Source organism: Chaetodon auriga, chromosome 18 (assembly GCF_051107435.1).
Source record: "Chaetodon auriga isolate fChaAug3 chromosome 18, fChaAug3.hap1, whole genome shotgun sequence".
Taxonomy (NCBI): domain Eukaryota; kingdom Metazoa; phylum Chordata; class Actinopteri; order Chaetodontiformes; family Chaetodontidae; genus Chaetodon; species Chaetodon auriga.
Window position 1 is genome coordinate 8,580,877 of NC_135091.1, and position 24,145 is coordinate 8,605,021.

The 24,145-nt window shown below is 41.8% G+C and overlaps 1 protein-coding gene across 13 annotated transcripts in view; it reads left to right on the forward strand.

The window, feature by feature from the left end:
* The first annotated feature begins 3,675 nt into the window (after positions 1 to 3,675).
* Positions 3,676 to 24,145, forward strand: part of otofa (otoferlin a) — a 71,058-nt gene continuing 50,588 nt past the window's right edge. For all 13 annotated transcript variants that reach the window (XM_076756808.1, XM_076756809.1, XM_076756816.1 and 10 more), the window contains exons 1-2: positions 3,676 to 4,068; positions 10,693 to 10,751. In XM_076756808.1, coding sequence (XP_076612923.1) covers positions 3,987 to 4,068; positions 10,693 to 10,751 — 141 coding nt within the window. In that variant the 5' untranslated portion in view covers positions 3,676 to 3,986. The remainder of the gene's footprint in view (positions 4,069 to 10,692; positions 10,752 to 24,145) is intronic.

Consider the following 24,145-nt stretch of genomic DNA (forward strand, 5'->3'; position numbering starts at 1 on the left):
ATTGAATCAGAATGCTGTGAAAACGCATGAAGACTTACGGACTCTCATCAATGTCTTTTATTCAGATGCTATTTTTCCATCGCATTACAAAGGCGCCTTCTTGATGCTGCTCAGATCTTTAAACGGGCCCACGGGGAGGCTGCAGGGTGTCATTGATTTTTGGAAAGAATGATCGAATAAAATTGACAAAATGTCTCCCTCTTCAGGGAGCGGCACTGATTTCATCCAAAACTGAAGGTCTGGTAGCAGGTGGAGGGAGAAACAAGACTGCAGGGTGTAAGCAACTGATGAGGACCAGAAAAACATGCTGCCCGTGCTCAAAACCACATCAGCTCTTCTTGGATCTGTTAACGGTTTAAGAATGTATGCAGGCTCTGTGTTCTTCTTCTGAAGAGCACTGGAATCTTAATTCTACTGTTAGTATAGTTTCTTATCTAAAGCCTGTTTTTTTAAAGCAGTCCAGCTCCACCTGCCCTCTTCTGCTCCACTCTTCTTTTTGCAGAACTGGTCCACTTTAGGTGGATTTCTACGACACTACCACTTCACCAGGTGTGAGACAGCTCTGCTGTCGTCCAAGACTCCAACTAATGGGCTAATTTGTGGAGACAGAGTGCACAATTACGTCCATTTTCCAAAGAAGTCATTTCACCACTAGATGGAGCAACGAGCCACGTTTTTAAAAGCTGTGCGCAAGAAAGCAGCAGCAGGAAAGATTAAGTTTCATCTCAAATTCTGTGTGTAGTAAAATGTTGTTAGGAAGACTTTTTAATAATATGTGCCTAATATATTTGATTTGTTATTACTTGTTTGTTTTAATATGATTGTGTGTTCCAGTGAGGCTAAAAAAAAAAGCATATAGTGAAGATAATGAATCTGAGGATCTGCTCCTGCTAATGATGCACGCTTGTGATGGCACATTGATTTATACCCATTACAAGTTCTGTAAACTTTCAGCATTAAATACTGTAGACATTTAAACTGAACATCCAATAATCTTTGTTTCTTTTCCCATGGCTACAGTCACGCTGAAGTCAGACTTTCTGCATGTGAGAGCTCTCCAGGTTTTCTCGTGGGCTCTGCTCTAAAACCTCTTGACCTTTTTCTTGTAACAGCAAACGTCCCACAAGACCAGCAGCAATCTGACAGATGGGCAATTACTGAATCCATTCTCCTTTCACGGCTCAGAGGTGAATCTCTCAGTGATATTCTCATTCACACTGAAAGAATGGGGAGTTTTGACTTAGATCTGTGAATGAGTTCTTAATAAATGATCTATGTGTCTGTATGGGCTCTTCAAGCAGCATCAAGTGACAAAACACGGCTTTGTGCGCTTGTCTGTAGGTAGTTTTAATCTGGACCAACATCTCCCTCTGTTGGCCAGGATCTTCATCTACACTGGGAAAAGATTTCAATCATCACTTGTTCATGAATGAATTCATGAATGACTGTAAAGTGTCAGAGTCTGAGGAGGTCAGATGGGAAATTTGGGATTTGAACTGGGTTTTCACCACACAGTGGCTGCTCTGTAAGAAGAACAACCTAAGCTCCTCAGACTGTTTTTCGGTATGTATTACTGAAAAAAGGGGCCAGATTTGCCACAGGATCAATAGATGTGTCAGTGATCATCTTCAGGGCCCCCAGGGGTCAATAAAGTAATTGCAGTTTGTCTTTTTTATATTGTCCCTGCGCTGAAAGCCTTAGCTTCATAAACTCATTACTGGTGGTGATTGAGTCTGTGGTACTCTCTCTCTCTCTCTCTCTCTCTCTCTCTCTCTCTCTCTCTCTCTCTCTCTCTCTCACTCACACAAACATACACTCACACACGCACACACACTACTGCAGCAGCCTGCAATAGTGCATGAGTCAGCACAAAACGTTATACATTTTATAACTAACCTAAAAAAAAAAATCTTATCGAAGCAGATTGTTGTCTCGCTTCTCTTACTCCCACAAAATGTGCACAGACACTGTCATACACACACACACACATACACACACACACACAGAAGGGGAGGGAGAGGTGATACTTCAGCCAGCTCAGTACAGTAAGTACACAGTGTCTTGTCTTGTTATACACATGCCTGAGGTTATTTATGTCAGCTTCTGCTACAATTCCCCCAAGCGAGGTGACAGGATGCTTGTGATGAAATAGGCCATCTCTGCTGATAAACTGTATCAAGTCAGAGTGACTGTCCGGCTGAGTTTAGATGAATGGTGTTAACGCAGAATGAGTGTTGAGTTCCACTTCCATCAGCAGTTTTACTTTGATTCTTATGTCATTTCTTTGTCATCTGTGTAAACCAAAGGTGTCACTTTAGGCTGTTTGTGGTAAACATCTAACCAGGTTTGAAGATGCAACTATTTTTCTTAAACACACATGCAGTCTTTAATGTCTGCTGGTGCTTCTCCTCCCTCATAAACAGAGATGATGAATTGCTGAACCAGCTCTTTCATTGTCTTTGTAGCTTTCCCTAATTCTCGTTTAGAGAAGGAAAAAACCTTGAATTATCAGTTTCAGTAAATGGAAGCACCAGGCGTACAGGGAAAATTGGTCCTGGACTCTCTTTAGAGATACACTCAGTTGCCAGTTTATTCGGTACACCTTGCTAAAACTAATGCAGTCTAATACAACAGGATGTAGTCTGCGGTGCTGTTGAACTCATTTGGACTCAACTACAGTGACAGTATACATGTCAAAGTGTCACACTGCGCTGTCACACAGCATATATTAACACATGAGGCCATTTTCTGTCCTGTCTGACAGTCACTTCCATATCTTGGCAGGACCAGTAAGCTGTGCTGAGTGTGCTCCTGTGGCTGCCAGGATGTTGAGGACCAGAAACATCACGGCGCTGTCAGAGGAGAGGATCCCTGCTGCCATCAGTGCAACTGTGCTGCTCCTGGAAATAGCAGCACGCCTGAAGAAACTGATGGCATCTTTAGTTTTTGACTTTTTATATGTTATGAAATCATTAAAAATGTTGCATGGGGAGGAAATTCGACCTCACCTTTTTGTCATTGTAGAAACATCTGGTGAACCAGTGAGTTATCCTTCATTTTCCTCCTAGAGGTCCCCCTCAGGACCTTGACAGGTACTTGGACTGGAGTTTTGAGGGCTCTCGGCACAGCTGCCTCCCTGCTGGTCTTTCCTTGTAACAGATACATGGCTTACAGCGCCTTAGCCTCCAGTAAGATGTGATTTCTGTTCTCAGAGAGGAGAGCCACTGCCCAGCATCAGACAGGGAGCAACTGGCAACACTAATTTGCCCTCACCCTCACCCCATTGTAAGGGGACAAGGAGATGCCTGGAAACTGTTTTTTATTCAGCATCTGTTGTAAAGAATAAGATTTAATCCTAAAATACATTAAGTTTTAGAAGATCATCGTCTTATCATGGGATATGACAAGCATTAAAAGGACATTAGTAATTAAGCTACATAGGTTGTACAATCCATATCCTTTAAGAATTTACTGTGAAATAGATGAATATATTTAAAATTCCTCTTTAAGTCTGCAGTGAAGGTAAAGAATATAAATCTGTTAAATCATCCAGGAGGATTTCTACTTAATGGAGAAAAGGAGGAAGCAGATTTCTCTCAAATCCCAGGACTGGACTGATCTGATATACAATTAGAGCATCCACCATCCCCTCGCTGAAGCTGAAGCCCACCCCCCGCCCTTCCTGCACGACTGGCAGAGTAAAACCAAGTGCCAGCCCGGAGATGCGCGACAGACCCAGCAGCCACGCAGCGCGGAGCGAGACAGAATGTTAACTGGAGCCTGTGATTAATTCACCATTTGTGTTTCTGTTAGATGAGAAAATAAAACGCAAACTCCTCCACATGCTGCCCGTATGGAAAAAAAAGGATTGTTGTGTCCGGACGCAAGGAGAAGCTCACCTAAAGATCACTAAACACAGATTGCACCAAACCGGTTCAAGTTTTATCTGCGTGGAGTGAAAACACTCCCCTGACCAGTGTGGACTAATGATGTCTTTAATGGTTCACCTGAAGACGGTCGCTCACCTTCGGGGAAGAGGTGACAGGATCGCCAAAGTTACATTCAGAGGTAGGGCATCTTTAACCGCAACGTTTCTGTGTTACAGTGTGTTGAAACTGAATCACCCTGTTTGGCCGTATCGGATCTGATTTCTGTCACACGACGTGGTGGCGGACAATCAGCGGTCCTGGTTGCGTAAAAAGTTGGGGAAACCCCTCCTGGATCAGGTCAGCGGAGACGCGCTGCGCTCTGATGCGCCTTTTTATCCACGGAGAGAAACCAGACAATCTTCACATGAAAGAGAGAAACTTAAAACTCAATCATCAGCTTGTAAGATGTAAAAGATTAACCTGCCACACAAAAATCCGACCCTTTATGGGAGTTTATTTCATCATTTTGCGCTTGTTATGTAATTATTTGTGATACAACCTCATATTCATGTTAAGTGCTTTAATAGAAACAGCCTTGAAATAGGTTGTTAACATCACACACACCCAGCTGTCAGGGCATGGGCTTCTCTTAGAACTTGAGTATGGATGTTAAGCATAATAACCACTTAAAACAGACACGAAAAGAATAGGTATAACTCTCTGGCCATCCCTCCAAGGTAGTGACATTACAGTGAATTCTCATTACTGTTGTTACTTGATGTTTCCATGGCTCATTTTACTCATATAGCAATAAAGGTAAAAGGTCAGTATAGGTTACAATTGACTGAGCCGATGGCGTTTATTGCAGAAGATGGTGTTTAAGATGATGGTGTGAGGGTCTTCTTTATTGCAGCTCCTGGGTAATTGCCAATCCTCCAGTTCTCTGGCGTGTCAAAGCTCCTGCAGGGTCATTATTCTAACACCTGACCTGTCTCTCCCACTGCTCACTGGGGGGACGTTTGGAAGGAGTTCATTGCATCCATTCATTGACATCATATGTATCTTTGTCTGTGTGTGTGAGAGAGAGAGAAATAAAGGCAGAGAGAGGAAGAGAGGCGTGTGTGTTTCAGCACCTTGGACAGTGATCAGTCCTCTCTGACAGATCAGGTGTTAAATCCCAGCTGATCTTTGGTTCCACTCTGGCTGTCAGGATTAGGATTGTGCAGGATGTTACAAGACCACCACGCCTTCTTCCTCTCTCCACTGCTCTGTGTGTCAGTGTGTGTGTGTGTGTGTGTGTGTGCGCGCTAGAGAGAGAGGATGGGTGTCAGTGTTGTGCTCTGTGCCGCAGTGAATTCACCAGGGTCTTGATATTACATGAACCGTGTCATCCAAGTCAACGATTATCGTCTACTCTTCCTCCCCCATTGTCCAACTGTCAGCACAGGAGCTGCTTGTAATTTCAAATAGCTGAAGCAAAGACGTGTGTGTGTGTGTGTGTGTGTCTGCCCCACAGCCTCTGATTCAGTCAGTGCTATTTTGTATCCTGGCCAGTTCAAGGCACAAGTGACTTTCACTGTTTTTTCCTGATGTCAAATTCTGTATATGGTTCTTTATGAGGTGCACATTCAGTCTTTTTTCTTGCAAAACAGGTGACACATGCAACAATAAAAAAAAAAGTAAAAGGTTTTCAGCATTTGTAAACAGTAGTTGTTGCACCATGCTCTGTCACCCGTCAGATTCTGTGACCTGGATTAAAGTTTTTGCTGCATTGTTGCTGTGAAGGGTTTTTGTCAAAAATCATACTTAATCTCATTCTTTATTTTAATAGGTAATATCAAAAATTGTTCCCCCATAGTATTTAAACAGGATCACAAATGTTGACAGCTGTTATCCAAAAAAAAAAAAAAAGATCCCCTTATATTACTAGAATTATATTAACATTGGTATATTACAGTGTTTCAAGCCACATGCATGCCAGCATAGCTATACAGTGTATTCAGATATCAGTCACAGAGAGAATCATAAATTTTAATAACTGTGATAGCACAAACTCCACAGTGTCAAGGTAATATAGCTCATGTTGCTCTGATACCACAGAATCTGATGGGTCAGAAATCTCTGTACACTGAAATCACAGCTATCAAAATGTGTGACTACATCTAAATGCTCTGGTGGCATTGTTGTTTGGCATCAGCCATAAAAATAAAATGTGATATAAATGAAGAAAAATCTACAGCTCCCATCAGGTCACATAATACGGTGTAATTGACGGTTTTGGCCACTTGGGGGCGGCGGAAACAAGTTTGCTTTATATTGACATGGCGACCTTGTTAGCAAACAGCTGCCTATTTACATATCCAGCAGTTAATGAGCAACATTATCTTTCACTTTCCATCTTTCAGAGTTGTGTTTCCGGACACCTGGTGAACGTAAGTCACGTCACTGTCTTTTAGCTCCGTTTTTGGTTTGGTTTCAACTCCCGAGGGCTCTTTGTCTGTGTCTGCTAAATGCTCCACTAGCTAGCTCACCAGCTAGCTAACGTCAGTCGCTAACCGTGTCTGCTGTTTGGTGCTTGGCTCGGCGTAATTTGCGCGGCAAGGTTTAAAGTTGGGACGCATTGATTCAATATTCACACGTTATTCCAGAAGGTACTTTCAAACCACTTGCTACTAGTTAGACTGAAATATCAGTGTATTCAAAGATTACGATTTTTAAGCCGTTTTCCAGTATGTTTCATTGACCTGTGGGCCGCCATCTTTGTTTTGGGAAACGGTTTTCTGAGTTGCAAGTTGAATAATGGGTGAAAGCTGTTTTTTCTGTTGTTCTGCGGATGGAATAATTGTTTCATCCAGATGTTAACAAGAGTCTCCCAGAAACTATAAACAGTGTCTCATTAGAGAAAGTGTTACCTCTGTTACCTGAATGTATGCTCAACCATGAGAGGCACTATCTGGGACCAGTGCTGAGCTGTTGTGTGTGTTGTGTTGTGTAAGTTTTTTGAGCTTGTTTGCTGAAAGCAACACTCTGAAAGCAATGAATCTTATATGGCTTGATAAATATTGTTCCATAACATCATTGAATTGCTCTGTTGTATTGTTATCTTCAGGTATTGTCCTCTCTCTGGCCAAACCATATGTCTGCCAAGTCTCTGTCTAATGTTAGCCTCACTGTAATATCTATAGCACTTTTGGAAGTTTTTATGTAGCAGGAGATTGTAAGCCAGATCCTGTTGTGGAAGGCATGAGGTTTTGTTAGAAAGAAAGATATCTCTTCATCTGAGTGGTCAGCTGTAAAGTGTGTGTTATGCATTTTGATATTTATGGGTCATTAGATAACAGAGAGCATAGGAAAAGTGGGCGAGAGAGAGAGCAGTGCAGCATCAGATATGAGCTGGGATCAAACCCATCGTACACTGAAGCAGCACAGCTCCCACCGTATGACTAGCTCAATTTAAAAGAATACTATTTTCAGATGGTGAATAGTTCAGTTTTACAAACACCAGGAAAATGCATAATTTTCAAGTTAAACGGTTAAAGGAGGCTTCATTGTCGATTACTTTACCACAGATGGTGCAATCATTTTAAATGGGAAATTTTATGACCCTCTTCACATCCTGAAATTAAACTGTTTATCCCTGTCTTCACCCTCCATCTTTTCATCTCTTTCTTCTGTCAATTGCATCTAAAGACATAATAATCAGTTTTTTTTTTACTTCCTAATTTCAAAGTTGAAATGAAAAGTTGCATGTTGTGTTGCAATTCTTCTTCTACTCACGGTATTTGCGTCAGTCTCGCCCCCCCCCAGTCTCTTAAATTGCTGTGCATTTTTGAGTTGTGCTTTTCCCTGTCAGTGGAGCTTCCTGAGTGCTTTCAGCTCAAACATCTTCCTGTCTGGAGAGGAAAGGCTCTGCCAGGAAGTCCCAGCCCACCATGAGCATGTCAAACCATGTATGATGCCTAGAGAAGCTGGTGGGAAGATGTGTGGAAGCCTGACTATATATGCTCTACCCGACCAGGAAATAAACCTAATGTAGTGTGTAAGAACACACACAATCCAGAATCAAACATCCTCAGTATGAGAAAATAAAAACCGTAAATCAGTGAATTGCTTGTGTTCAAGGCGTCATATAAAAAAGCAATAAAGAAGACTGTAGAGTTCGCCATCCAGTCAGACTTAGACTGGCTCATTATCATCTGGCACTGTGGACAATGAATAAAATCTTCTTCAAACGCGCAGCATCAAAACTTAATTGATTTCATGACAAGTCTTTGATGAATCCTCGCTGTTATCTGTAGCTCTTGGCTTTATCAAAGAGGGACACTCCAGCTCTTGTTGTATATAGGCTGGGGCACTGCAGGATCACATGCACACTGTAGAGTTGAATTAGAAATTAAAACATGATTTCCACTTTGAAGATATTCTGCTGGAGCGCTGACTGTCAACTGGTGGCTTGCGGGCCACATCCGGCCAGCCAAAGCTTCCAGTCCGGCCCACAGAATTGAATAAATTAAGAAAATGCACGCATCTAACATTACTCACCAGTGAAAGAGGCCCAGCCTGTCCTGACAGTGATTGTAGATTAACTTGCCAACCCCAGCAATGACCCACAAAGTCTGTAATTCATATTTCACCAGTTCTACAGAATCAAATTATTGTTCATCTCCATCCTTTCTGCTCCGTGGATCCACCATCCACCAAGGGCTCCCAGCATAGACATTTCCTGAAACCAACAGCAGCGTGCTGGCCAGATACGGGAGGTAACTCCAGAGTTCAGAATCACTAAGCTTGCCTATTAGGTGCAAGACGCATCACTTGGGTTCATTTTCATTGGCCTGTGGCTGTATTGAGTCTCAAACTGAGTATTTTTGCTTGCTGCCTGGGACCCTGAAGAGGCATTTTTGTTGAGATGACAGTTGTGTTTAGAAAAATTCTGTCCCTTGGACAAATCGATTTGATGACCCCTGCACTAGAGCTTGCCACTTTCAGCCCAGCTCTCCTCTTCTGTCGTCTACCATTTATCAAACCCCTCAACATCCACGCTGCTGCTTGTGTAGTTTGCCACCTTTTTAACTCGAAATCTTCAATATTCAATGGACTGAAACAGAGCTTTGTGCAGTCTACTCTGTCCTACATACATCATTTAATTTCCTTTTCATCCCCGTGGCACACTGAAACTCTGCTGTTTACATCCTCTGCTGGAGCAGGCATTTACTGTTTTCAGCTGTGGTACCTATTTAGGATGTACACCATCTCTTGTTGGTCTCATAAATTGTTCAGGAAATAAGACTAAATTAAATCACAGCGTGGAACAGCAAAGATGAGATCCTCAGATGCATGCACACAGACTCTGATTACACCCTGAACATTAAGGCGGGATCACAAAATTCTTTCTGCTTTTGTATTCTAGTCAAATTTTATGCTCTGTAGGTCCAGGTAAAAGTGAGGAATAGCTAAACAAGCACCTCTGTACCCCCTTCACTTGTGTTAGTATGAGTCTTTCATGATGTTCATTGTTCCTTCCCTGCTCAAAACAAAAATGTACTCTCCATCCCTTTTCTTTCCTCCACCACAGGTCGATTATTTCTCCACGTTCTGCTCTCAGTGGCTTTATTTCTCACTGTTTCCACCCAAGGCCAAAAGGCAACGTGATTAGCAGAATGTTGTTTCAGTTTGGTGTGGAGCACCTTACATAAGTTTCACGTGATCTGCTTTTCTAAACCCACGTCCCTCGATGATAACACCGGTATGACAGTGTTTTCATTGCCTCGGTTTTGAATAATGTAGAGGGAATTCTGTCTCTCTCCCTCTCTGACATTTTAGTGGTGTTTATTTTCTAAAATTGACTTCAAAGGATGCGGTTGTAGAGACTGGGGAGTGATAGGAAAGAGAGATGGGAGCACTTGTTAAGAGATTATGAAGTTAAAATGTTCTAATCGCATTGGTAAAAGCATACTGACGAAGTTGTATTACGCACAACATATTTTGAGAAGTTTTATGTCTTTTTTCCTTTCTAAACTCTGAGATTGTTTGCTCTGTGAATGTGGGAAAAGATACCTTCAACACAGATGCAGATAAAAATACATCTGAGCCAGGTGAGACTGATTTATTTCTGTTCAAACTTATTATTGCAACCAAACTGACGGGGGCTGTAATTAGCTTTGTAGATCCCTGTGCGCGTGTATAAATATATACATACTGTGCGAATGTTTGTCAGTACACATCAGCTGTCCACACGCACCCAAACAAACATCAGCGCCCACACAAAGCCTCAGATACGCAAAGCAAACTACAGCAGCAATGCACAGCTCACACAGCAGTCCGGCACCATTCATTAGCATCACAAAGCTACCAGGTGAACACGGGCTGTAACACGCATGAGTGAGTCTGCTTACTGTCCAGTGAATGGCTCTCTGCCCCATGTTTAGCCTTGAATACACACTGCACCAAGACGTCATTGTTTTCAGAATCATTTAAGGGGACCATGTGGAAATTCTGTCTTCTTTAATCTCACTTCTTTTGTTTCATTTCAGTTCTCTTGAAGTGTTTTTCTCTCTGTTTGCGCCTCTGTTTTTATCCTATCGCGTCGTGAGTCATGTTCTTGCCATTCAATTGTGCGTCTCCTGTGGCTCCACACAGGCTGTGTCATTTGTGTGTTTTTCAGGCACTTGAGGTGATAATTTGTCTTTTCACTGGTCTTTAATGTGACACACGCAAACAGATTTGAGTCAGTAATGGGAGGATTTTACTGTTGTTAAATGTACATGTACAATAATTGCACTGTCACTATTTAACAATTTATCTTTTCCTCCTCACCTTCCAGGTCTTCCCTTCTACAGCCGTGTGGCAGAGAACTGTGAGGAGGTGGCCCACTTTAATGAGGTGAGGGTCTTTATTTCCTCTGTCATACACTAACCCACCTAGATAATGACCAATCAGCAATTACCCCTTAGCTTAATAGAAACCGCAACCTTCCGGTCTCCGCTGCAGATAACAAGGCTGCAGGTTTTGTTAATGAAACTGTCAGTGAGTCAATAACTGTAGACATTAAGTAGGTAATTGGGTCATTTTTACTTTTAATGTGTACCTGTTCTTCGATTTAAGTGACAACATTAGTGCAACTCAAACTTAACAGTCTGTATTAGACATAAGTGAGTACAGGAAGATGTCACACTTACGCCTACACAATCAGTGTAACCTCTGTAAAGGAAGCACCTCTAAACTTGATTACTGTTAATAAATTCGCTTGAATGGCGCCTCCAAAAGCAGCTTCCCACCTGTGTCAGTTCTGAGTACTTAATGAATAAGATTAGCTTCATGGGAATCACTTTATGGTAAAGTGACATTAACATTAAGATGAAGAGTCCACTCTTCTATGATATGTAAATCTGCAAGCGCAACCACTGTTTATGTCTGAATGTACCTAAGCCAAATGCCCTCTCTTGCCATGTTGACAAACTGAAAAATGATTTGCGCATCCGCCCTCTGATTTGGATCTCCTCCAAAAGCAATGGGCTCTTCCTTGGCCGATACTACACCCCTTCCCCAAGTTTCATGAGAATCATTTTTTTCTGTAATATTGCTGCAAGACAAACAAACCAGCAAACCAACCTGAAAACATAACCTCCATGTGCCGCTGAACATTCTTCTTGACCGCAAAATGTGTTCACAAATTTGCTGCAGGGTTTTTCTTTTATGAATTATATATACATTTAATTTCAGCAGCATGTGGCGAAAGGGTGAAGTACAAAAACACACTTAACGACACTTTACTTTCCACTTTATGAACTGTAACACGTGTGAGTATTGTCCAGCTGCTGTTCATGTTCAAAGAGATCTCTTTCTGCATCTCTGCTGAGAATCACATGCATCCATTTTGACCCTATCCCAGCATGCATTGTGTTAAAAGCAGCGTATGTCTTGGACAGGTCACCAGTCAGGCAAACAATTTTGCCCTTACATTCACGTCTGAGAGCAATTTAGCTCACTTTAAAGTACATTCCTTCTCTCTGGCTCAGTACATATAGGGTGCACTATTGCCTGCTTTGGCACTTAACATTGCAAGGTGCGAAATCATCCAATATAGATGTAATGGGAAACTGGGCTGCACAGAGACACATACCCACACAAACCCAGGTCCTTCATGCTGTAAAGCGTCTTATTACCCAATTAATGTTCAAACCCAAAATCTTACTGATCCTCCCTTGCAAATGGTCGATGTCCTGCCAAGTGTCTCCTAATGGCCCTCTCCTGCTCACTGATGGCCTATCAGGGACTGAGAGGCGAGGCAGAGGTAGTGGCGTCCACCCATGCATGACATTGAACACTTGCTCTGTTGTAATTAAACTGCACAATCCACACTCCACTGCGGTAGTGAGGACGAGCTGGTCCCCCGGATATCTCTTCTGCCAGAACTAGAAGTTCTTTTAAGCTGAAAAAGAAAGTTTGCTGGATATGAACTTACTTGAGGTCCAGGAAATTACTAAAAAATATGAGGCCTTCAGGACTTAAAGGATTTCACTGGAGCCCCTCTAGTCCTGGCTGGTCAGCCTCTTTTGAATGTAGGTGCTGAGGGACTCTTGGAAATGTTCCCACTAGGATTCCTGCAGGCTCCTGTCACACCGAGGAAACCGATGTTATGTTGGATTCAAATGCAAAGAGTCATATAAAAGGGGGGAGGGTAGTGGGGGAATATGAAAGAGATGAGGGTTGAGGGATCAAGCGAGAAGTGTTGGAGGAAATCCACACAGAGTGGAAGCAAAAGAGACAGAGCAAAGGTAGGGGGATAAAGTCGGGGAATGAAATAAGAAAAACAAAAGAAAGGGAGTCTCAAACACATCGAATACCTTCCCAGGGGAGGTTTTACCAAAGGTTTTTTTTTTTTTTTTTCCCTCTCCGAGCTGCTTGCTTTTACAAAGAAAAACATTTGCCCTTTGATGGGCTCACAACCAGAGTGCTGCTTCCTTTGCTGATAACCAGGGCTTTTGTTTTCAGTCTAATCAGGAAAATGGCTAAATGACTGTACACATTCTGCCCCATGAATAGTCATACGCACACTCGCACACTTACACACATATGCGCGCAGTCCTCGCTGAAAGAAGCTGTTGTTTTTGTCACGTTACGGGTCAAATGTTGGAAAGAAAAGTAGATAAATCAGAGAAATATGTCAGAAATATTTATAATTGTGCATTATATTGTGCCTTGGGCTCGAAAGCAGTAACTGGTATAGAACTGAGTGTCTTGCACTGATATGTGATCTCTTGTGACAGCGTCACCCGATGCTCTCGTCTCAGTCCTGTATTGCTGGGGAGGTCGTTAGCATCACTCAGCATCAATAAAACGTCCAGGCTTCCCATGGGACGACTTGCACTTCCAGTTGTTCCTGAGTCTGTGTATATTTGTGGGTGTTGCATGCTGCTGGTGCCCAAGTTTACATGTACTGTTTCCCTAACCACCCCTCCTCCCTACAAGCACTTGAGCTATTCCTCATCACATCCTCCTCATCTGACATCTTCATCCTCAGCACTGGAACTTTTGCATGGCTCAGTAAGCTCAGTCCAGCCCCTAGAGTTGAGGGCCATTAGCATAGCGTTGTGTGTCTTGTTGCTTTATGCATGGACTAGCAGGACGCCTTTGAACTAGTACGCGAATAGACTGGATGGGGAATCTGTATTCATTATTCATTCCATGGTGAGACTTGGCTTTTAGCTGCAGTACACCAGGGCTTCCCCCTCACTCGTTGGACATAACTGGAGCAAGGAACAGAAAAGCCTGCAAGTAGTGTACGCGACCACAGGGTTCACTGAGTATGGCCCTGTAGATATAGCTACTGTGTATGTGCAAAAGTCACAGAGAGAGAGGGTAAATCCAAGAAATTGACTAGGAATGTGTTTGTTTAATTTACAGACAAGATGTCAAGAGATTTGAACTATGCAGACAAGGGGAAGGGGAATTATTATGCAAACATAATGAATGCATAAACATTGCTTCTCCACTAGCTTCCATCTGCTACAGCCTACAGTGTGCTAAGTGCACAGTCTGACTTTTTAATGAGAGTCTTGCGATTGTGCAGTGCCAAATTCTGAATCCCATGACTTTTTCATGGCTTCTTTTAGTCTGTTTTTTTTAGGTTCAGGTTATTGTGTACATACTGTTTTCAACCCTGTCTCCTACAAATTACATTTGTATACTATTAAAGTGCCACATGGATTATGTTTTTATCACCATAACGCAGAAGCATTGTGCACTTTTCTTCCTTGTCAAAACCCAGCTCCTGCTTCAGCCACAATGCAACTCGGGTTTGCAATTCTGGTGTGTTATGCTTGAAGCAGCTCATTTAGCCTCGAGCTGTTAGCCTCAAGGACAGATGAGGAGCGGGCTACAGAGGTCTGATAAGGTCACGTCTTTCTAACTCCACACCCCCAGATTTCTTTCATTTTCAAACTTGTAGTCTTGAAGTCTGACATCACTTGAGGCAATTTTTCACACTTCACACAGCTGCCTGTGGAGCCAAAAAAAAGGCTTTATAGAACTTTTTCACTTATGCAGTAATATTCCCCAAGACCTGTAAACACACTTTGATATGTAAAGTCATAGGAGTTCCCCTTTAATGAGCATCTACCGGAAATGTTTCCCTACAATATCCACACTTAGCATCTAAAGCGTGACTTAAGATGCAAACTTTTTGTTAAGGCAGCCCTTTAAGGTTAGGGGAACACCATGGTCTTGATTTAATATTAACATCAGCACCAAGTGGAAGCATGAGGCAAGGCGTGATTACTTCATTAACATGTTAACAAATGTTTCCCTACCTGTAAACAAAGTGCTCAACTATCCGCCTCAAACATGCCCCATTTAACTTCCTTGCAGTACAAAAACATAAAATTTCTTTACTAGCAAGCGTTGCCAATGAATCCAGTAAGTACAATTCCTGATAAAACCCAATGTGCAACAGAAATCAATAGCATAGAAGTGGCTGTTTTAGTAGTCGTTCTACCCATCAGCCTGATCAGGACTCTGAGGGTTTGCTGCAGCCAACCACAGAGAGATGGAAGAGACCACGGTGAGGTCACTTCCACAAAACTTCCCGTGGTAATCAGGTTTGGGAAGTTAGTGCGCTCGAGTAAGGCATATCTGTTATATGAGAACATATCACTATCAGGGTGAGGTTCTTAAACTAATATAGTTGCACCTAATAGTACACGGTTCATGCTCAGTGAGCCACCGGAGTATAAATCTCTCTTAAAACATAACTTTATGCATTAGATCCACCGCTGGAGGTCATATTTCAGCTGATGCTTTACTGGCCACTGGTAAGGAGAAGCAGAGTTGCAGTTGCTTCTGAACTTGAGACGAGCTGGAATATTGCTGGCACTAAAAATAGTATGAATTTCACCACTTTTTAAGATTCAGGGCTGCTCCAGGGAGGTGCTTTCCCATCTCTGAGTATACTGAATAAATGATGATCCGTGCAGAATATTTTCTTTGCCCACTTAGAGTTGGAGGGGAGCTGAAAGCGGAAATTCGAGCATCCAAAATGAGCACAGTACAATCAGTTAGCATACTCTTTGCATAGAGCCTAATTTTATTACTTCTTGGTTTTAGTCTGGTTTATACATTATTGTTGTGGATTTAAAATGACAAAACAGGAGAATTAAACCAGAGTGCCGATGCACACACACAGAGATATATAACAAAAATGTAATTTCTGTAGGGAATACTGTATTTTTAGTTTGTTGTGCGAGCCCTCAGGAGAAGAAGAATATAGAAGCACCCACTTGTCTTTTGTTGCTTCTGTGTGTGTTCATGTGCATCAGCTTGTAACTCCTCTGCTTTAAGGACTCCCTCTCAAGAGTGACACGACACCAAGCGGGCAAAAAAAAAAATCAATGACACAAACTGAAGCAACACACGGGAAAGCTCCTAACTGTCAAACATTATCTGATAATGTCAGAAGAAAACATGCTCAAAAACAGAAAACTGGGACCAAACAAATTTAAATGTTAATTAACTCAGTACATTTCTTGTTAAGTTAGCGGCTTGTATGTCAAGCACGGCTCAGTTTGTGGCAGCATGAGAGTCAACAGACACATTAGCATATCATGGCAAACCATCCAATAGCAGCTGAGATTTTGCACTCTGGAACAATTTAGATATGCAGCATTTACAGATGTATAGCTGGAAGCATTGTGGGGAAATGTACCGTATAGCAATGATAAGAAGGTAGTGCAGTACTACTAAACAATATATTACTGTAAACAATAGAAGCAGCTCCACTTTTGACAGTAACTGATTTTATTCCTCCATAAAAATGTATTTTTAGTCAATAAAAACAGTTAATACGCTCCCAGCTTGGGCTTTTGTTTGCCATTTGTGACACAACATTTGGATAAATAGGCACCAGATGAACAGGAGGTAGAGCTCCTATTGTTGAAACTAAGAGAGAAAATATCAGTCGCAGCAGAAAAGTTTTTAATTGAGGAGTGAGTGTTATCTCCCAGCACAACGCTGTCTATTTTCAAGGAGTTGTGGAGCAGCTTACTTGACAAATGCGTTGTTCATTATCTCTGCACCATCTGGTCTTTCACAGCAGAAACTGGAGAGCTAAGTGCAGTTTTAGTCGAGCAAAGCTTGAAACAAAATGAGATTCCATTGAATTAACCGGCTATAGACTTTCATACCTGTCCGCACTGACACTCAGTTGCAAGAGAGGAGGAAGAGTTTCATTCCATACTGAGATATCCACCGTTTAGTTTGACAGTCTGATTTTATATAAAAGTAAGGTTCGTTTTTTGATGGGTTAAAAACATATCCAAACTTTTTCAGTAACTATTGTTATACAGTGACTTTTAATGACAGTAACCAGAGCTTGCAGCTGCGACAGTTGTTGATAAATTTACATTCTGGGTGAATGAAAGATTCTGACTGGATTAATGTCAATATGTCTCCACCCACGTTTGTTTTATTTGACACATATTCTACATTAAACTGCGTCAGACATTGGAGCATCCAGATAAAGTGACATCTGAGAAACAGAGCGGGGAAGGAAATGAAAACAGGGATAGACAGCCCAATTGGAAAAAGTAAATTGAGACTGAGCTGGGCTGGCGGTGGGGAGGATGGGGTGGGCATGCAGCGATGTCAGTGAATTGGACAAGATCGAGTTTCTCAGCCAAACTGGCTATCAAGGATGCTGTTTCATCTAAACTGTCAGACACACATACACACTTAGCGTATGTGCTGCAGTGGTGGAAGTGTTCAGATCCTTTACTCAATTAAAAATGTCAATACTACACTATTAAAAAAATCCCACTACTTAAGTGAAAGTGCGGTATGATAAGCAAAAGGACTCATTATGTGGCGACGTTGCTCCTTTCAGTTATTCCTAAAAGGTTACTGAATGGGCCTGCTAAGCTGTGCCTTGTTTCCTATAAAGAGACAAAAAAACAGCTACAAACTGACAAAAAACAACCACAAGTAGACAAACAACAACTACAAAGAGAGAAAAAATGTGTTTACTGGAATGCATGAAACTGAACGCCTCAAATTACATATTTTGTTTTAAATAGCTGAACTCAGGGCAGTCAAATGTGCTGAAGCATGTTTCCCCCCCCCCCCCAGTTGATGAATATCTCCAAAATGAGTGCCTCAGGGGTTACATAATTAAGACCAAACTCACATTGGACAAAAAGACCAAAGAAAACGTGATCATGAGAAGCAGAATAATGAGCGGTAATGTCAGGTTCCTGCATGTAGGCGAGGGTTGCAGCATTTAATAATTTACTGCTGCAGAGGTGGATTATCCTCTCTTGTGCTGTACATGACCGCAAATCCAGAGAATACAGAGAAACCCTTATCTTACATTCCTAAATACTATATAGCATATGAAGCGGCCGGTAAAGCCTGCTGTAATGAGAGGGTGGCTTATACCGCCTCTTTCAGCAGTCTACCCGCATCTCTTTTATCCTTTTAAGAACACGTCTAAGCCTGCAAAGTGCAGAGGACTGCATCATCATACGATCACAGCAAGCCTTTAAACTCAAAACAAAAGACTACATGCTGCTCAGAGAATGCTCTTGCTGTAAACATACCATATTTCTCCTGATCCTTGTAGTTAGAGAGCGTCAAAGACACAACATATTCTTCATAATTAATCACAGAAGTGTCTTCATCCTCTGTGTCCATGGCAACCGTCATGAGACATCAAAGGATGGTGAGCGGGGGAAACTGAGGACGGCCAGGTCATGCGTCCGCTCGCCACAGTGCTACAGCGTGGGATCACTGCAGTAACAGCTGCTCTTCAGTGGAGCATTTAGCCCCTCTTATAGGCCACTGAGGCCTCAAGGCTTCCGGTTAGCGAGATCCTACCTGTCACTTTTAATGAGAGGCCTCACCCCTCCAATTAGTGTGCAGTGCAGAGGGTTAGAGGGGGAGATCTGGGAATAATAATGTGCGTTCAGAAAATAGAGGAGGATCTAAAATAAGACCAGTGTTGTTTTTCTATATCGGTCCAGTGGTGAATTCTTTATCCGCACAATCTGTGATGTGTTTCGATACAGCGAGTGAGACTGAGTGTAGGCGCATTGCAGCAGCTTTACGTCAGTCAGTGTTCGAGGCGCAGTGACTGCTTGACAGGTTCGAGTCTGATCTGTGCAGAGCCACGAACGATGCGAAACACAACAAGAACACAGTAGCTTCACGTTCTTGTTTAGTTTGTTTTATGCTGCATTCAGTGGATTCAGGCAGACGATCCTTTTGGTGGACGAGAGCAGGTCGGTAAAATACCGCCAACAGTAATGCGAGGCATCGTTGCCATCCGGAGTTAAAATGTTTTCACTTTTTTCACTGACCCACAGGACTCCTGAAAAGTATCAGTTGTTACATTTACTCTTCTTTCTCTTCCACCCCCCCCCAAAAAACGTTGATGTCTTTCATGTGTCTGCAGCCGTGCAGCAGACTGATGCAGCACAGCGTAGACATTTGACTCAATGGCATAATCATGCTGTTTATTCATGTCTGTTGTAGCTAATAAAGTAAATAGTTGAGCAACAGAAACTTGAGGTGAGTGTGTGTGTGTGTGTGTGTGTGTGTGTGTGTGTCTGCCTGGGAAGCAGAGATACTGAAAATAATCATCTTACTTCTGAAGAACAAAAAAACAAAGAAGTATGAGCTTTGAAAGTTTTTCACTTTTTCAGAAAATAAGAAATATGCTGTAGGTGTATTGGAGAACAGCTTGGCTTGACAAATGCGAGTATTATGCAGCTTAGTGTTGCATAGCATCTGAAATTGCTTTCTTCTGAGGAAAATAGCAGCTTCTTAAGAATGCAGTAGTCAACGTCGCGAGGGTGTCATCTCATTTTTGCAAGACAAATAACATTTGATTGTTTAGAACTACAGCTGAAGCACACCGAACCCTTTTCGCCTTAATGAATTCTCTGCTCTCCTTTTATTTGTCTGCACTGTGTAGGTATTTAAACCACTGTAAGCACTTTCGTGTGTCACAGTGGCTCTGAAGGCATTTAGGCAACAAAAACAGCTTACGCCTTCACGTTGTGGATTTCTGCGTGTGTTACTGTACAGATAAGTAGTCTTGGACCTTATAGCATAGAGCGAAGAAATGCAAAGCACTGAGACTGAGATGTAATGGAGTCAACATGGCTGTGAGTGGAAGCTTAAAATTAGTAATATGTGTTTGTGTGTAGAAAAGAGAAATTTAGACAGGGCACAGTGTACCTGCACCATGTGTTTGTATTGCCATTGCAGGCACAGATTAAATGACTGGTTTTCTCACTCTGGGGAAATTAATGTGGCTGCCCAGTGTCCCAGGTGTTGGATAAAGAAAACATAATCATGTTTGCAGTGGTGTGATTGTGTCATCTGAGCTACAGTGTGTATCATGGTCTAGTATGTGTATACTTGGTGTCATATCCTCCATTAGCCGTGTGCGCTGTCATCCGTGCAACATTAACACCATGCTGGGGCCTCTTTCTCTTCCTCTCTCTCTCTCCGCTCTTCAAACACAGCGGAGGAGATTTTGTTGGAAATGAGATGCGGTGCAGCTGTATTAGCCATAATCTCAGCCAACGACCATCACTCTGAAGGAGACTGCAAGCTGAATGTAGCCAGAGAAATGCAGCTAACCAAAAACCAACCAATTTAGATAACAAAAAATTCCAATCAGATAGACTCATTGCACAGATGTTGGGCTCTATTCATCGATGTCACTCGCTTACCCATGCAACCCAAATCAATACACAGCACAGCACAGGTTTGAAGCATTCGATTTTTGTGCATTATGTCCATAAGAGGGCAAGCCAATACCATGAGAGACAAACTGCTTGTATATTATTTAAAAAAACATGTCTACATACCTACACATGACTAAATAAATCAATCAAATAACGTCCTGTTGTTGAATTATGCGCTTTCGGTCAATGAAGCTGACGTTGAGTGTCCTGGATGATTTCAGTGGGAGAAATTCCAGTCGAGTGTCATCTGTTTATGGACCCTATTTTTCCATGATTTTGGGTCCAAATGACTAATGGAGACAGCAGTTATTGAGATTGGTCCAGTTTTGAGTGAGAGCGCTGCAGCTGGCAAACAGGCTGCAATTGAATCCCTCTGGGCGTTTGGTCCATGTATGTCCACTAAAAGTGCTTGTTTTTACCATTGACAGGCTCAGATATTCTAAGTGTTGTTGTTTTAAGCGTCTGAGAACACTATGCTAAAGAGCAAGATTAGTTTTATTTAACCAGAAACAGCCGTAATGTCGCTCTCGCCAAAGCCACCAGACTCCATTTACAGAAACAGTCATTTTATCATCATCACCATCATCATTTATCACATCAAACATTTTAAGCACAGAGACTTAAAAATGTCAGACTTTTTTCTTGTTAAAAAACAGGAATGGTTGTGTGACTCCTGTCTGTCATGCAGTATATTCGGTGCAGGCGCTCAGGCCCACTCGAGATCAGCCGCTGTGGTCGTGCTGCGTTTGTTCAATCGAATATTAATTTTCACAATTGAATTCAGCTGTATTTCCGAATCTAGAATACGCGTGTTCGACCAGGTAGCAACCTCCCTTGACTCCCAGTGCCCCCACTTCAATAACAAACTCTTTATTTATTTATCTATTTCTCATTTTCCCTTACTATTACCCATTTATTATTAAATTTTCAGTAGATGTATTATTTTCATTTTTCACAATTCTGCATGTCACCCTGTTTTTCCTCCATCTCTCCTTATATTTTATCCCTGTTTGGGTCATTGTTCTAATTGTAAAATCACTGCTATTTTGTTTTTGCACCAGTTAAAAAAAAGAAAAAACAAAAAAGAGGCTAAGAAAGAGGCAGCAGTGCTGGTTGCACCTGACTGAAGTCTGGGAAGACAAACCACAGACTGCAGGGCCTCAGGGCAGAGAGCACAGAGTGATAGTCCAATGCAGTACAAACACACACACACACACACACACACACACACACACACACACACAAAGATCCTTGAAGGCAGGTCTACCAGAAGCAGGTGGGAACCCCAGGATTCGTTAATGGGACAGTCCTGATGGATCGCTTGCCTGACAGCCCACAGTGCTTTCCTGAATGAGAGGCCAACATCAGCAGGGGGTGAATGCATTTTAAATCACCTGCCTTCATACAGCCTCTTTCCCAAGACGCTTTGCTGCAGGACAGACGGCTCAGAGGAGATTTACTGAATATGAATCAACACATGAATTCATCATGTTTCTAACCTTTCTAACCAATGTTTTTTGGTCCTCAACATAATTTTCCAGCGTTTTCACAGTTAATCAACACAGGAGAGCTGAGTCATACGTCAATGTTCTGTCAGACGTTACTGATTTGCGTTTGTAAGGGCTGTAATGGGTTTTGTGAATAAGAACTGCTTAGAAGCTTTTAGCACCTTTATCATCCATCATAACGTACCTTTCTCATTGATGTTACCCACTTGATATTTCAGAATTTTCTGCTTCTAAATGAGAAAATGCCAAAGGTAGTCCCTTAAGGTATCCATCTTCGTTAAACCGATTCATGGTGAATGAATAGTTCTTTCTGTAAAGCCAGTAGCAACAAATCTGAAGGGAGATCTGGAAATGTTCCCCCAGCAAATGGAGTTTTAATTAGAAGTTTAACTGTGGAACATTTTCAGAAGTATTGAAAGTGAAATGTATTATATTTTGTGATAAAACAAAAGTGATCATACATACACATAAGCATGTCTGAGTTGTGCTATTTTAAAATCTTCTTCGCCATAAATAAGTGCATTATATGGACTGATGGTTTAGACAAAGTCATTAACTTCATAATTGAATAATATGCTCATTTCCAAGGATTCTTACAGGAACAGTTGGGCTGAATTAGATCTATAGTTCATTTGAATGTTTTAATCATCACTCTCAGGGCGTGGATGATGTTTGACAGGCACATCACAGACGATTGAATCCCACAGGATCCAGTTTATGGCCTCAGATCTTCAACTTGGACCCTGTTGATCGTTCAGAAATGTAGATTAAAAAGGAAGAGACTTTGAAACAGCCTCTCCTTGTAAATGCGATATATCTCAGGAACGCCTTGAGAGAATTTCTTGAATTTCATCAACTTCAAATAATTCAGAAGTTCACTTTGGCTTAAAAATCAAAAGTTCAACTTTACTGTGACATCATGATGTTCTGTAAAAACACTTTTCTGGCCATTATTGAACACCATAACTCATTGTGACCATTTTTCAGATTTGGTCAGATACTGAATTGGTGACACTAATCTTTGGCATCTTCACCTTGAAACTGTGGTGATTGTACAGATCTTCAATGCTGCCGGGTTGAAGATGTGTGTGAAACATCCACAATTTACAATCTGTAGCTTCCTTGCGGCAACATCCATATCTGAAGCAGTGGAGTCCACCATTAGCTCATTGGTTTTGCTGATTTTGAGCTTCAGGTGATTGTTGTTGCACCACGTGATGAAGCTCTCTATCAGTCCTCTGTGCTCCTCTGGAAAAAGTGAAGACAGCATGTTTCTCACTGGAAATTATTCAGTGGAATCCATATCATACATATACATATCATACTTCTATAAGTCTGGACAGACATGGAGGTGAACTGTGACTTGGTTGGTCGGCAGAGATATACAACTGCAAGGCAGTGACTCTACTGTAATAGTATCACATAGAAAAATTACTGAACTTAACTGTACTTGATTTATGTGAAGTGATAAAGGCTCATTCCCTATGTGACTCTGCTAATAAACAGAGGGTTTATATAATTTATACATGACAGCCCTTCAAGAGAGCTTGCTTGTTGGTGTGAAAATAACATGGAAATCGCTGTACTGACTGTCTGATCAGCCTAACAGAGCTAATTAGTGAAGACATCACTGAGGAGATTTGTGATGAAAATGATTCAGAACTAAGACGTGGTTATTGCCTCCTTTATTATGTCTAAGCTACATGAAATGAGCTACCTGAAAAACGAATTTCAGAGCCAATTGAAGAGAAAATGCCAAACGAGGGTTAACGTTCAAAGCTGTTTTCTCACTTACAGCTTTTTCTCAAGGACACCCAAGACATTTGAAAGAATTCATTACCACACACTTTTGCTTGGCTCCTGCATTTTTCTTTTTTTACTTTATACCAAAGAAAGCTTATCATTGCAATTTTAACCAGTGCTGTACACCGTGGGGATGTTTATTCTGGTAAATAAAACATTTTGATTTTTCATTCCCTCCAGAACTGCACATCTGTAGCCGGTAGGGACTATTTTAACTCAAGGACACTTCAGAGGAACATATGTACGCTGTAGTGATGTGCAGACCAGCTCATCCAAATCCACACACGTGCATAAATCATCCACCCTCCGTCCACCTAAGCAAATTATTTTCTCCAAATTAGAGACCCTCACCCACAAGGATATTTCACTGCACCTCTGCTGGTCCCTGTAGGCTATATTGCTTTTAAGATTCTGCAGAGCAATGCAAGCTTTCCAGGTGATTTCTTTATTGCCTGCTCTATTGATAAATGTGATTAATGATTTTCTGCAGTGATTCACTTCAATGATTAGAGAGGCTGCTTTCAGTACTTTGAAACGTCTCAATGTTCGTGCTAATGTCTCTGTAGCAAATATCGTGGGACACTGGAGCAGCAGACCTAACATCTGTGATTAAAAGCTTGACAGAGGAAACTCTCCGGAGGAAATTACCATTGTAACTTGTGAAATAGATTTTTTAAGGCAGCTCTGAAGGAGCTCAAGATTCATCAGGAGGACAGCT